A 15,172-nucleotide genomic window follows, 5' to 3' on the forward strand; every position below is an offset into this window, starting at 1 on the left:
CTGAGCAATTTGCTCCTCTCCCAGTGACAGAGCCCTATTGTGACCCTGAGTAAGAAGCTGGAATTTATACCCTCTCTGTCTAAAACGCTGCTGCATGTCCATGGATTGATTTAGAAAATCCTGATCAGAATCACATATACGTCTTAGTCTTTGGGTTTGTCCATAAGGGATATTCTTAATGAGCCATGGAGGGTGAAAGCTGTCTGAATGTAATACAGTATTTTGATCGGTTCTTAGCCATGGAGGGTGAAAGCTGTCTGCATGTAATACAGTATTTATGAGGAATTCAAAGATAAATGAGAAGCAATTCTCAATAAGTGCTCCCTAGATTTGATCCTCTTACTGATTGAAGAAGCCAGAAAACAGAAAATGGCCTTACAAACACAGATTGAAGAAGTGGAAACTACAGATTGCCATTTGAGAAAAAACTGAAAGAAGACATTCTCCTCCGAGAACCGTCACCTTATCGTGGTGGAGGAGTTTGAGTGCCCTAATGACCCTAGGAGCTATGCTGTCGGGGGCATTTTGCCCCTGGTAGGGTTTCCCATGGCAGATTGGTTCTGGGCGAAGGGTCAGACGAAGAACGGTTCAAAAGACCCTTCATGATGGTTATGATCAAGGATATGTGTACCCGGCCCGGAGGGTTACCGGGGCCCTGCCCTGGAGCCAGGCCTGGGGTTGGGGCCCGTGGGCGAGCGCCTGGTGGTCGGGCCTTCGCCCATGGGGTCCGGCCGGGCCCAGCCCGAACCGGCTACATGGGTTCGTCCCCCTGCAGGCCCACCACCCGTAGAGGGATCCAGAAGGGTTCGGTGCAATGTGGATTGGGCAGCAGACCAAGGCGGGGGCCTTGGCGGTCTGATCCTCGGTTACAGAAGTTGGCTCTTGGGACATGGAATGTCACCTCTCTGGCGGGGAAGGAGCCGGAGCTTGTGGAAGAGGCTGAGCGCTACCAGCTAGATATAGTCGGCCTCACCTCGACACATAGTTCCGGCTCTGGAACCCTAGTCCTTGAGAGGGGTTGGACTCTCTCCTTCGCTGGAGTTGCTCCGGGTGAGAGGCGGAGAGCCGGGGTGGGCTTTCTGATAGCCCCCAGACTCTCTGCCTGTACGTTGGGGTTCACCCCAGTAGACGAAAGGGTCGGGGAACGGGTCCTGACTGTTGTCTGTGCTTATGCACTGAACAACAGTTCAGAGTACCCACCCTTTTTGGAGTCCCTGGGACGGGTGCTGGACAGTGCCCCAACCGGGGACTCCATTGTTCTGCTGGGGGACTTCAACGCTCACGTGGGAGGAACGGCCTGCCCGATCTGAACCCGAGTGGTGTTCAGTTATTGGACTTCTGTGCGGGTCGCAGTTTGGCCATAACTAACACCATGTTCAAACATAAGGATGTCCATCGGTGCACGTGGCACCAGAACAGGCTAGGTCGCAGGTCAATGATCGACTTTGTAGTCGTATCATTTGACCTGCGGCCATATGTTCTGGACACTCGGGTGAAGAGAGGAGCAGAGCTGTCAACTGATCACCACCTGGTGGTGAGTTGGATCAGATGGTGGGGAAGACGCCGCGCAGACCTGGCAGGCCCAAACGAACAGTGAGGGTCTGCTGGGAACGCCTGGCGGAAGAACCTGTCCAGATGATCTTCAACTCCCACCTGCGGGAGAGCTTCGACTGCGTCCCGAGGGCGGAGGGGGACATTGAGTCCGAATGGGCCTTGTTCCGCTCTGCCATTGTTGAGGCGGCGGTTGCGAGCTGTGGCCGCAAGGCCGCTGGTGCCAGTCGCGGCGGTAATCCCTGAACCCGCTGGTGGACACCAGAGGTGAGGGGAGCCGTCAGGCTGAAGAAGGAGGCCTACAGGGCATGGTTGGTCTGTGGGTCTCCGGAAGCAGCTGACGGGTACTGGCGGGCCAAGCGGAGCGTGGCGGCGGCAGTCGTGGAGGCAAAAACTCGGGCGTGGGAGGAGTTCGGTGAGGCCATGGAGGAAGACTATCGATCGGCTCCAAAGAGGTTCTGGCAAACCGTCCGGCGCCTCGGGGGGGGGAAGGCGGCAACTTGCTCACACTGTTTACAGTGGGGGCGGGGAGCTGCTGACGTCAACTGGGGACATTGTCAAGGCTCTGGATGTTGTAGGGCTGTCTTGGCTGACACGCCTCTGCAGCACTGCATGGACATCGGGGGCAGTGCCTCTGGAGTGGCAGACCAGGGTGGTGGTCCCCATTTTCAAGAAAGGGGACCAGAGGGTGTGTTCCAACTACAGGGGGATCACACTCCTCAGCCTACCCGGTAAGGTCTACTCCAGGGTGCTGGAGAAGAGGGTCCGGTCGATAGTTGAACCTCGGATCGAGGAGGAGCAATGTGGTTTTCGTCCCGGACGCGGAACTGTGGACCAGCTCTTTACCCTCGTCAGGGTGCTGGAGGGGGCATGGGAATTCGCCCAACCAGTCCACATGTGTTTTGTGGATTTGGAGAAGGCTTACGACCGTGTCTCCAGGGGCATCCTGTGGGGGGTGCTCCGGGAGTATGGGGTGGGTGGCCCCTTGCTAAGGGCCATCCAGTCCCTGTACCGAAGGAGCATGAGTCTGGTTCGCGTGGCTGGCAGTAAGTCGGACCTGTTCCCGGTGAGGGTTGGACTCCGCCAGGGCTGCCCTTTGTCACCGGTTCTGTTCATAACTTTTATGGACAGAATTTCTAGGCGCCGAGTGGTGGAGGGTGTCAGGTTCAGTGATGGGAGAATCTCGTCCCTGCTTTTTGCGGATAACGTGGTCCTCCTAGCTCCATCGAACAGTGACCTCCAGCTCTCACTGGGGCGGTTCGCAGCCGAGTGTGAAGCGGCTGGGATGAGAATCAGCACCTCCAAGTCCGAGGCCATGGTCCTCAGCCGGAAAAGGGTGGATTGCCCAATCCAGGTCAGGGGGGAGGTCCTTCCTCAGGTGGAGGAGTTTAAGTATCTCGGGATCTTGTTCATGAGTGAGGGTAGGATGGAGCGGGAGATTGACAGGCGGATTGGGGCAGCGTCAGCAGTGATGCAGGCGCTTAACCGGTCCGTTGTGGTGAAAAGGGAGCTTAGCCAGAAAGCGAAGCTCTCAATTTACCGGTCGATCTTCGTTCCAACCCTCACCTATGGTCACGAGCTCTGGGTAGTGACCGAAAGAATGAGATCGCGAATACAAGCGGCTGAAATGAGTTTCCTCCGCAGGGTGGCTGGGCTCAGCCTTAGGGATAGGGTGAGGAGCTCAGACATTCTGGAGGGACTCGGAGCAGAGCCACTGCTCCTCCACATCGAGAGGAGCCAGTTGAGGTGGTTCGGGCATCTGGTAAGGATGCCTTCCGGACGCCTCCCTTGGGAGGTGTTTCGGGCATGTCCAACCGGGAGGAGACCTCGGGGCCGCCCCAGGACACGCTGGAGGGACTACATCACCCAGCTGGCCTGGGAACGCCTCGGGGTTCCCGCGGAAGAGCTGATGGAAGTGGCTGGGGAGAGGACTGTCTGGGCTTCCTTGCTGAGGCTGCTGCCCCCGCGACCCGGACCCGGATAAGCGGAGGACGACGAGTACGAGTATGAGTATAGATAAACTGTCTGCAAAACTGAAACAAGGCAAAATTGCTAAATTCAAGCGTGATCTTGAGGATTACAGTACTGGTGCCATATATGACTGGGCCAAAAAGCGCAGCCATAGACACAGAAAAGTGTCTTTTAATCTCCCCAGCACTGATGATGATGATGGTGATGATGATGATAGGGACAATGATGACATGGATAACTACTGCCAGAGAGCTGAGATGTCTCAAACAAGTGATTTTTTGGAGTTTCGAGCCAGATCTCACAGCCAACCCTACAGAAGAGGCAGAGAAAAACGTGGCGCAGCAGGAGGGGACGGGCATCGTATTCCACGTGCAACCACGAGGGGCCCATTGAAACATCGGCAGTGATCAACATCTCAGACCTCCCCCTCTCAGATGACTGCATCTCTGTTCTGTCTAAGGGTCGGTCATTCTCCCCTACTTATTCAGGTAGACATTTTGACACCAAGGTGGACCTTTTTCGGTTTTACAGGGGTTTACATTCAAAGGCCTGGTACTATCAAAATACTCACCACACAGCTGCCCACTCTGTAACCACGAATGATGAGCCTCACATACAGAACTCCCCTTTTTGGCCTAAGTCCACTTTTCTACCCTGTACCAATAATCCTACACTTAACACTTTTACTAGGAAGGTGTCTTATGAGGTGGAGAAGGTGTTCAACAAACAAAGCAACACTAGACAGTACAATCGAACAAAAAAGAATCTGAAGCACTCAAATGGTTATCGGACAGAGATGATATCATCATAAAAAGTGCAGATAAGGGAGGGGCAGTTTGTGTATGGGGCGAAGACAAATATATAACAGAGGCTATGTGCCAGCTAAAAAATACCCAGTATTACTCCATGCCCCTATCAAATCCAGTGGACAATATGAAAAGAGAGCTTGAGCAGCTACTTAATAAGGGAAAAGATCACAATTGGATTTCTAAGAAAGAATATGATTTTCTACTATGCCAACACCCACGTTTCCCTTCTTTTTATATGCTCCCAAAAGTCCACAAAAATCCACCTGGTAGACCAATTATTAGTGAGAAGGATTCTATCACAGAACCTTGTTCTAAATTTGTTGACTACTTTATTAAGCCTTTTGTTGCAAAATTGCCCTCCTACATTCAGGACAGCACTCAGGTTTTAAACAAGATAGCACAAATACAGAATATTGGCTCTTGCATTATGGCCACCATGGATGTTGAGTCCTTATATAGCAACATTGTTCATGAGGAAGGCCTGGAGGCCTTAAGACACTATCTGAGGTCTAGACCTGATGACCTTATGCCCCCTAGTGACTTCATTGTACAACTCACTGAATGGACTCTAAAAAACAATGTTTTCCTATTCCAAGACAAACTGTATAGACAGGAAAAGGGAACGGCTATGGGTGCATGTTTTGCACCAAATTATGCAAACCTATTTTTAGGACTATGGGAGGAACAGCATATTTTTTCAAATCACAACCCATTTAAAGAAAAAAATGTGTGGTGGGGCAGATATATTGACAATGTAATTTTATTCTTTTCTGGGTCAGAAAAAGAGCTTTTGGACTTCCATAGCTATGTGAACACTTTAAATAAAAACCCAAAGCTGAGCTTAGAATATGACCTAAAAGTCATTAACTTTTTGGACCTGCAAATCTTAAAGGATGACCAAGGATGCTTGCACACCTCCATCTTTAGAAAGAGAACCGATCGAAATGCTGTATTACATACAGCCAGCTTTCACCCTCCATGGCTCATTAAGAATATCCCTTATGGACAAACCCAAAGACTAAGACGTATATGTGATTCTGATCAGGATTTTCTAAATCAATCTATGGACATGCAGCAGCATTTTAGACAGAGAGGGTATAAATTCCAGCTTCTTACTCAGACTCACAATAGGGCTCTGTCACTGGAGAGGAGCAAATTGCTCAGCCCTAAACTAAACAAGAGCAAGTTCAGAAACCCTACTTTGTCACAAGCTACAGTAAAGAAGCTGTCCAGATCAAACACATTATAAAGAAAAATTGGGATATCATTGAGAGTGACCCATCTTTACAGGAGATATTCCCTGAACTGCCAGGTATCAGCTTTAAAAGGGCCCCTACAATCAAGGATAAACTAGTAAGGAGTTATCTTTCTGCTAACAAACCAGACACCTGGCTTCGTCAACCCAAGGGCAATTTTCATTGTGGGAACTGTAAATACTGTGAAAACAGACACTTTTAGGGATGTGTTTAGTAATAAAATCTATTCTATCTCAAGTTTTATTAATTGTAACACTACCCATGTTGTGTACCGACTTGAGTGTATTTGTGGCTGTTTCTATGTGGGCCTTACTAAAAGAAGACTGAGGGACAGAGTGGCTGAACACAGGTATGCCATTCGGACTGGAAATTTGAATTATCCTATGGCCAAACATTACATGGAAGCACAACATTCAAATGACTCATCCCTAAGAGTGTCAGGTATTGAGGTCATTAGCTTGGGTGCCAGGGGTGGGGATAACATCAAACGCCTCAAGCAAAGAGAGGCATATTGGATCCATGCCCTTAAGGCCACCAGCTTCCCTGGCCTCAATGAGGATTTTGACCTCTTATCCTTTTTGTAAATGACAATGTGTAATGGTCCTGACAAGACAGCTTCAACTTACAGTATTTAAGATACTATGCAGATGTCATCATTTGCACATCTGCATTGGAGGTTTTGTTTATTTCTTTATCTTTATGTATATACTTGTATTATTTTCCGTATGGCTTCTACTGTGGATTCTTTTCTGTTTACATTATTCTTATTTAGTTAAGATTTGACAGTCTGTGAGAGGGGCTCAATAAGTTTGTTGTCTGATCCCCCCAGAAGTTACAATCTTACAGTCTTCTTGTACTAATTCTTGACTGAGGTCTAAAGAAAATGGCACAGACTTTGTTGTCTGATCCCCCCAGAAGTTACAATCTTACAGTCTTCTTGTACTAATTCTTGACTGAGGTCTAAAGAAAATGGCACAGACTGAATGACTCACAGCTGAAGTGATTGCAACTATAATTGCTTTGTTTGCTCTCTTGTCTTCATACACCCTGAGGAAGGCGCAAGCTGACACGCGTTGGTGTTTTTCATGACCATTAAATGAAGTCTTTTTAATTTTTCCAAACCGACCTGAGTGCCTGGACTTTGATTCTTATTGCCTTCTGAGGTTATGTTTGTGTTTGTTTCAGTTTGTTTTGGAATGAATTCATCTGCATTAACATTAAGTAACTGCTGCACTTGTGCCTTTTCCAAAAATGATTTCATTCCATCCGAGACCTTTGATGTCCATTTTCCACTTGTTGTGCTTCATATTTTGAGAATTTCAAGTTTTGCAATTTTTTCAGCAATCTCAGTGTTCAGTTGGAGCTCTTCTCTCCTTTTGCGCAGGCGTTGCTCCTCTTCTTCCAAAGCATGCTTTTCCTAGCCTGAGTGTCAGACTGAAGCTCCCAGAACCTTCAGTCTGACATCGCCTCCATTGAAGGCAATTTACAAGGGGGAGGGAATTTGATTTTTCCCTAACCAGTAGAGATCAACGACTCACCCAGAATCTGACGTCATTAGTATCCATGCCTCGGGGGGTACCGAAAACAAGCGAGCATTGCCCGTTTAAAATGTCTCCGTCGTCGTGCATGCCCAGCTGCATCGCTGTTAAATCCAGTTTAGCAGCTTCCTTAATTTGGTCCTCCATTAACGCAAGTAGTGGCGAAATACCTCGATAGCATCGTTAATGTGGTCTGTAGGATCTGTAGCAGTCGCCATTGTTGCTATCCTCACCAGTTACCCACCGGCGGACAGCTTGACATCAGTGTGGTGCTGATTGGCTAATCACTAGACCCGCCCCCACCGCAGGTGTTCATTGGTCCTTCCATCTTTTGGACGAGATAAATTGCAAATTCATTGCAGTATGCCAGACCAGAGATGCAAGCCTACTCAGTTGAGTGGGTGGGGTCTATGAAGGTTCTCTCTGTCTCTCCCTCTCTCTCTTTTTCTGTCTCACTGTGTCATTTATGTCATTTATTATGCTGATCTGTTCTGTATGACATCTATTGCATGTCTGTCCGTCCTGGAAGAGGGATCCCTCCTCAGTTTCTCTTCCTGAGGTTTCTACCGTTTTTTATTCCCCCGTTAAAGGTTTTTTTGGGGGAGTTTTTCCTTATCTGCTGTGAGGGTCCAAAGGACAGAGGGATGTCGTACGCTGTAAAGCCCTATGAGGCAAATTGTGATTTGTGATATTGGGCTTTATAAATAAAATTGATTGATTGATTTATATGGTCTGGAACCAGGCTATGCTTTTCCTCATGGTTAAGGCTGCCAGCTCAGCTTCGGCCTTTAAATGTGCAGAAGAAGTTGAAGAGCATTGTGACTGAGATGTTTTGTGGCTTCCAATATTTGAAACACTATCATCTGGATTAATGTCATCCTCAATTTTACTTGGTTCGTTCATTTGGTGTCATGGAATTTCTGCTGAATCCTGTTGCTGAGATTTTTTTGTCCAGTTTCAACAATCCATTTTTGAGTGTCCTTTTGAAATGTATTGCTGTAATTTATAATGCTTGAAAACCATTCCTTTTGGTTGATGAGTTCATCCTCATGGAGTAGAGGCAACAGTTCATTGTGTGAGGTTGTGGCATTTTCACACAGTGGGTCTCATTCATGAAAAGTGAGTAAATCTGTGTCTAGATTTGCACATAAAAGCCTACGCTACTAAAAACCTACTCCGGATTCAGGAACGCTGCGGGAAACGAAAAGATTTGATCGTAAACACGTGTATATGATCATGAATGCCAATCAAGTGACAGTGCGCTCCCGGTAATCAGCAATTAGCATAAATCCCCACCCATGAATAGCCAATGGCCACCATATAAGGAGGTGTAGGTGCATCCAGTCGACCTGTCAGTCATGGCACAAAGAAAGAAAGAGAGAGAAAGAAAAATGAATTTTTCCGAAGCGGAGATCGAAATAATTTTGGGTGAAGTGGACTTAAGAAAAAACATTTTATTTCCTTCAGTTAGTAGTGGTGTGACAGTGACAGGCAAAGCGAAGGCCTGGAGGGAGGTAACAGATGCTGTTAATGTTGTCTCTGTAGTACAAAGAACCATGTCAGAGGTGGAGCGTAAATGGGTTGATATGAAACTGGAGGCAAAGAAACGCATAAGCACACACAAAAAAATACAGTGGTCACCAAACAAACAGAAGATTCATTTGTGGGGTTTTGAATGAAGTGGGAACGGGAAACTAGAGATGTTTTGTGCGTAATGGATAAACTCTAAATCAGTGATGGCTGTCGGAATGTAGAGCTATTTAACATTTATTTTAACAAATGATATGGATAACATATAGCCTACAGCAGTTTTGTATGCATCATCTTCAAATTATTTGAATCTTAATAGCCTAAAGCTCTGTTTTATACAACGTAAATTAAACATTTTTCAAATCAGATTTATTCATTCAAATGATCAAAAAGCCACAAAAAAACAAACAAAACAAAAAAAAAAACAACAACATGTTGTCTCAAATAATTCTTTCAGCTGGCGCGTGCTCCTTCGTGGCTCCACCACCTGCTGTTCCTGCTGCCCCTGCTGAACCCAAGCACCGAGGCCGAAGAGGGTGTAATCCAGCTGTCCTTAGGGATATTTTTATTATCATCATTCAATATGTAGAAAGAACGTGTAATAATTTACATAGATAATTCACAATCATGAACCTAATCTGGATCTTAAACCTGCTAATTGCCAACTAATTTAACTAAATGTGTTATATTTTTAATATTTTTGTCATATTTAGATTACGTGTTTCAAAGGCATCTGTATATTGTGTACATAACAGAGCACAATACGAGTTAAAATTGTAATTTCCAATAGTGACAAGCAATATTTATGTGCTTTACTAAATTTACACAAGCACTGCGAGTGGTCAGGAGCAGGAGTAGGAGTAGGAGTAGATTTTGTTAGTAGCTACGAAAAGATCGGAGCGTAAATTTCCGTCTGCGAACAGTTTACACACAAATTCCTTCTGCTCACGTTTCATGAATGAGACCCAGTGTGTTTAAATTATCCAAACATTGTTTCACATCAGACACGTTTTCTCTTTATTTCATGAGCCTTTTCATTTTTGGTATTAAACCTTTGATTTTATCAACAACACGTTTGCGTTCATTTTGCAGGTTTTCAATTTTATTCAGCAAACCCTTTTCAGTGAGTTTCCTCTCCCTTTGTTTCACAGACTCCATGTCAGAGCATGAGGCTGCGTCATTTGTTTGACTCATTTTCATTCCGTGTTCAGTGAACCGTCACGGTTTAAATCCATCCACAATGCACGACAAATCAGGACACTGCATTTCAACAAGGCAGCATCAGCTTTCCTCCATGTAACATCAAAAAGCTTTGCATATCAGCATCAAAGTGCAGACGTCATTCAGAGCGCAGAGCAAACATAATGCACAGACACTGCATATCCGACCAGCGTTCATTCATTCGACTGTTCCAAACGGAGGCACTTCGACATTAATGCAATCCGGAATCCTTCTCCACACACATACATACACAGGTGAGCTTACCTGTCCTCCATGACAGATCATATGGCGCTTTGTCTTACTTTGTTTGGGACCGCTTCGCTGAGCGTCCTGCAGATTTATTTGCGCTGCAAGTGATCGCTTTATTAATTGATGCCTTTTTTGTTGACAAATATTGCGGCTTTCCAGTACCTTAACAAAGTCTCTTGTGAGGCAGAGAATAGGTTCTGTGTATTTGTGTGACGCGCTGCTGTTCCAGAGAAGCACACTGAGTCCAGAGAAGTTCATTCATTCATTCATTCATCTTCTAACCGCTTAACCTCTTGAGGGTCGCGGGGGGGCTGGAGCCTATCCCAGCTACATCGGGCGAGAGGCAGGGTACACCCTGGACAGGTCGCCAGACTATCGCAGGGCTGACACATAGAGACAGACAACCATTCACGCTCACATTCACACCTATAGACAATTTAGAGTTACCAATTAACCTAGTCCCCAATCTGCATGTCTTTGGACTGAGGGAGGAAGCCGGAGTGCCCGGAGAGAACCCACGCTGACACGGGGAGAACATGCAAACTCCGCACAGAAGGGCTCCCACGCCTGGGATCGAACCGGCAACCCTCTTGCTGTGAGGCGAGAGTGCTAACCACCACACCACCGTGCCGCCCTGTCCATAGAAGTTTTTAAGTTTAAATAACACAATCAGCTATTACAGTGGCTTTACAAGTGCACATATGATGTTGAATGTGTACACTTATTGGCAAGCGTGTATCAAAGCAAACAAAAGAACAAAAGCGGTCAACAAAAATTTCGTCTACCTAGACTCGCCTCTCTCCCCCCAGTGCAGGTGAAGCAGCGTCTAATATAACCTACTGGCTGTCAGCTACGGTGCTCACGTGACCCCAAACTCTGCATATCACCATGGCAACAAGACAAAACTAATTGAACACAGAATAATCAATCAGTAAAGCAATTTCTGGCTCCTACACCTACAAACCTGCAAAGACTGTCACTCTGACAGAAGGACAAAGTGCAACATTCACCTGTACTGTTTATTCTGAAATTTGGCAGTCAGGTTAAATTCACACATATTATGAAAGTTAACAATGCCGATCAAAATTCAGACTAATTTCACATTCCTGATCCCCATCATTACCCCAGCTCAGACTTTGACTCTGATGATGACATTTTGTAAATAATGTTTTCTTCTTTTTTGTCTTTCCTCTCTCTCCCTTTCCTTCATTTTTTATGTATATGTATTTTTTGTTTATCATTATTATTATTATTATTATTTTCTTCTTCTCTCTTTTCTTCTAAACAACTGCTATGATGTACATTTAATTAATGTGCATATATATATATATATATATATATATATACATATATATATATACACTTCTTTCTTTTCTTTTTGTTTTAGTGATTATTCAATAATCAAAAGGGGGGAATTGTAATTGTAATTTCCATTTCTTTGTGTTTTCTTTGTGTACTTCTTCAGATGTCTAGACCTCTTAACCTCCCACCCGGATACAAAACCCTGCAGGATACACACCCTAGCAGGTCTGCGCCAATACCTGCAGCAGACAAAAGAGTGTGAAACACACCTTAAGAGGCGTTCCTCAGGTATAAATGTTTAGGCTTTCCCATGCTCGGGGTCTTTCTTCATTCTGACCGCTCGTGTGTTGATTGACCTTTTCTTTGCAAAGAAAATAAACATTGTCGGCCAGCAGAAGTCCATATTTCATTTTTCACCAACAGCAGAGAATTTCCACAACAGGTTCTACACTAAGTTAGTTTAAATTCTATTTATCTGATCAATCTCAGTTTGTTCATAGTACGATGAATCCTCCATGCATATTAAGGTTATTTATGGAATTCTATAAGGTTCTGAGTTCAGACCAGTTCTGTTCACTTTATATATGCTTGCCTTAGGGAGACATTATTAGAAATCGCTCTGTAAATATTCATTGTCATGCAGATGATACACAATTATATCCATCGATCAAGCCAGGAGAAATGGATCTGTTAACTAAACTTCAAGCATGTCTTTAAAACCTGGATGAGCTCCAGTTTTCTTATGTTAAATTCAGACGGAACTAAAGATATTGTACTTGGCCCCAAACACCCCAGGAACTCTCTATCTGAAGATACAGTTTTTCTAGATGGCTTTGTCCTGGCCTCCAGTATGATCACAAGGAACTTTAGAATAATCTTTAATCAAATTTGTTCTTTAACTCCCATATAAAACAAATTTCAAGGACTATGTTCTTTACCTGTGTAATACTGTAAAAATTAGCCATATAATTAGGCAAGTGATCCAGAATGCTGCATCACAAGTACTGAGGGGAACTAAGAAAAAAGAGATAATATTTCTCCTGTTCTAGCTTTTTTCTTTTTAATCGTGGTTCCTAAAGTCTCCAAAAGTAGAATGGGAGCCAGAGCCATCAGCTATCAGGCCCTTCTTCTGTGGAACCATCTTCCTGTTTCAGTCCGGGAGGCAGACACCATTTCTACATTTAAGAGTAGACTTAATGTTCCTTTTTCATAAAGCTTATAGTTAAGGCCTGCTCAGTCTTGCCTTGGACTAGCCCCTAGTTAGGCTGACACAGGTCTCGTCTGCCAGGGGACCTACTAGGATACACTGAGCCCTTTCTCTCTCTCTCTCTCTCTCTCTCTCTCTGAAAAATTGGTTCTTCTTCATTTGCTAACATCCATGTTCTATTACTGCATATCACCAACTCAGCTTCTCCTACAGAACTTTTGTGCTCCCTTTAATATAAGGTTCTAACAGATCGCAGCTATGCCTGGATCGTGGGTCATGGTTGCATTGCTGCTGTGGTCATGCCGTGCCTGATGCCTACAACTACTGCTATTGCTGAGCATCTCTCTCTCTCTGTCTCTCTTACTCTCTCTCTGTCTCTCTCTCTCTCTCTGTCTCACCTTCTCTTTATGTAACATTTTGTTACATGAATAACATGTACATTTATTATGTTGATATGTTCTCTACACACATCATCTTTTGCATGTCTGTCTGCACTGAAAGAGGGACAGAGGGGTATCCTTTGCTGTAAAGCCCTCTGAGGCAAATTATGAGTTGTGATATTGGGCTTGTTGTCATATGAAACACATCAGTGAGCCACACTGTGTCACTGAGTGAAATGTTTCTTGATTACCATGAACAGTGACACTGTAGCTTATTTAGACTCAATCCCACATACACCATCCTGCTAAAGCACCAAATGTGGATTAATCCACTGCTGAAAATAGTCTCCAACAAATGTCACCATTCCCTCCTGTTTGTTTAATAAAAACTATTCCCTCCTGTTTGTTTAATAAAAACTACAGTGAGCAGCTGTTTGATGAAATAACTGAGCCTTTAAAAAAAACAACAACACATAAATACTATGTGTACATAAGTACACATAAATAATATGTACTTATGTACGTATGTATGTTGAGGAACCGGTGGGTTAGGAGCTGAGTGCCGCAGACATAACAGGGAAGTCAGGGAGTATTGAGAGACAGAACTGTTTGGCTGCATGCTACAGAAGTCAGCTTTACCTGCAGTTCCACTATATCCTCCTACGTGGACTTTGTAGCGGGTCCGAGGTTCAGAGACAGAGAACTTGTCATATTGAGCGTAGGCTGTTTCACCCTTATCTCTCAGGTCGACTCGCAGCTCATACTGACCTCCAGCTGTGATCTTATGCAGGTTGGAAAGACCTGTGTGAGAGACAAGATGATATAGGCTATAAGATGGGCAAAGCACACAACAATGCAGTGATGGGCTTGATAAGATATGACATTATTTTACATTTAAATATATGCCAAAAATATTTTACAAAGCTGAATAAAATGTTAAGGCTAATATCTCTACGGCTAATATCTAGCTAATGTTAAGGCTAATATCTTGCGCTCTCTCATTATGTTGAATAAAAAAAAATACTGTGTTGTGCTCTGATGTTTGTTTAAATTACCCAGCCAGAATTCATCATTCATGTCACCAAAGCCAGCTGTGTAATTCTTCCAGTTCCGGAAAAATTCTAGTCTACCACTCTGTCGTCTGAGGAACACCTGAAAGTGAATGACAATAAATATTTAGATATTCCCACTGCAAACCAGTTGAATGGTTGAATGTAAAATGTGTGACATAAGAGCAGGAAGACCAACCTGTGCAATGCCTGGATTGACTACAAGAAAGCCTACGACTCAATGCCGCACACATGGATACTGGGATGTTATCATCCCATATCTGTCTTAACCACTTTTTCTAAAGTTTTAGAGAAACTAGTATATTCAAGAATTAAAAAACATTTAGATGTGAGCAACATACTGTACAGCCATCAGTATAGTTTTCGAAAAAGAGACACAACAGAAATGGCCCTTCTGCAGTTCGTTCATAAAGCCTCTACAGCTCTAGACAATAAAAAAAAGATCTCTGTATATTCTTAGACTTGTCAAAAGCCTTTGACACCATTGATCACAATACCCTTATTGGTAAACTTCAAAATATGGTTTTCATAATGTTGATCTTAAATGGTTGGTTAATTTAAAGGACAGTGAACAATCTCTATCTCTAAATAAGCAAAATTCTAATAGAGCTAATCTTCTTTGTGGAGTACCTCAGGGTTCCATCCTTGGAACTTTTGATATATATGAATGATTTACCCAGGGTCTACAATAATGTACTGCCTCTTTTATTAGCTGATGACACGTGTCTTATTGCTTCACATTAAAATTGGCACACTGATTCGAGAAGCAAAGGAAGAGCTATCATCAATCTCTAAATGGTTTCAGATGAACAAACTCTCTCTCAATTTAAATAAATCTAATTTTATAATATTCTGTAACAAAAATAAAGACTATATAAGACACATTATTCATAGACAATATTAGAATTACTCAGGTTCCTCATTTTAAATTTTTTGGAGACATAGTAGATGAAAAATTAACATGGAAATACCATATTGAATTTGACTGTAAAAAGACTGTTAAGTCAATTGGAATATTGAGTAGAGTTGGCTAATCTTATTCATCTGCTCCTCTTTTCAGTAAATACAAAAAGCTATCAATTTTTAAT

At 44.0% G+C, this 15,172-nt stretch overlaps 1 protein-coding gene across 4 annotated transcripts in view; it reads right to left on the reverse strand.

The window, feature by feature from the left end:
• The window catches only part of tncb (tenascin Cb), a 210,708-nt gene that overhangs the window by 25,682 nt on the left and 169,854 nt on the right, over positions 1-15,172 (reverse strand). For all 4 annotated transcript variants that reach the window (XM_049578753.1, XM_049578756.1, XM_049578755.1 and 1 more), the window contains 2 exons: positions 14,070-14,166; positions 13,654-13,815 (listed from right to left, as the gene is read on the reverse strand). In XM_049578753.1, the coding sequence (XP_049434710.1) occupies positions 13,654-13,815; positions 14,070-14,166 (259 nt within the window). The remainder of the gene's footprint in view (positions 1-13,653; positions 13,816-14,069; positions 14,167-15,172) is intronic.

Source organism: Epinephelus fuscoguttatus, linkage group LG6 (assembly GCF_011397635.1).
Source record: "Epinephelus fuscoguttatus linkage group LG6, E.fuscoguttatus.final_Chr_v1".
Classification (NCBI taxonomy): Eukaryota; Metazoa; Chordata; class Actinopteri; order Perciformes; family Serranidae; genus Epinephelus; species Epinephelus fuscoguttatus.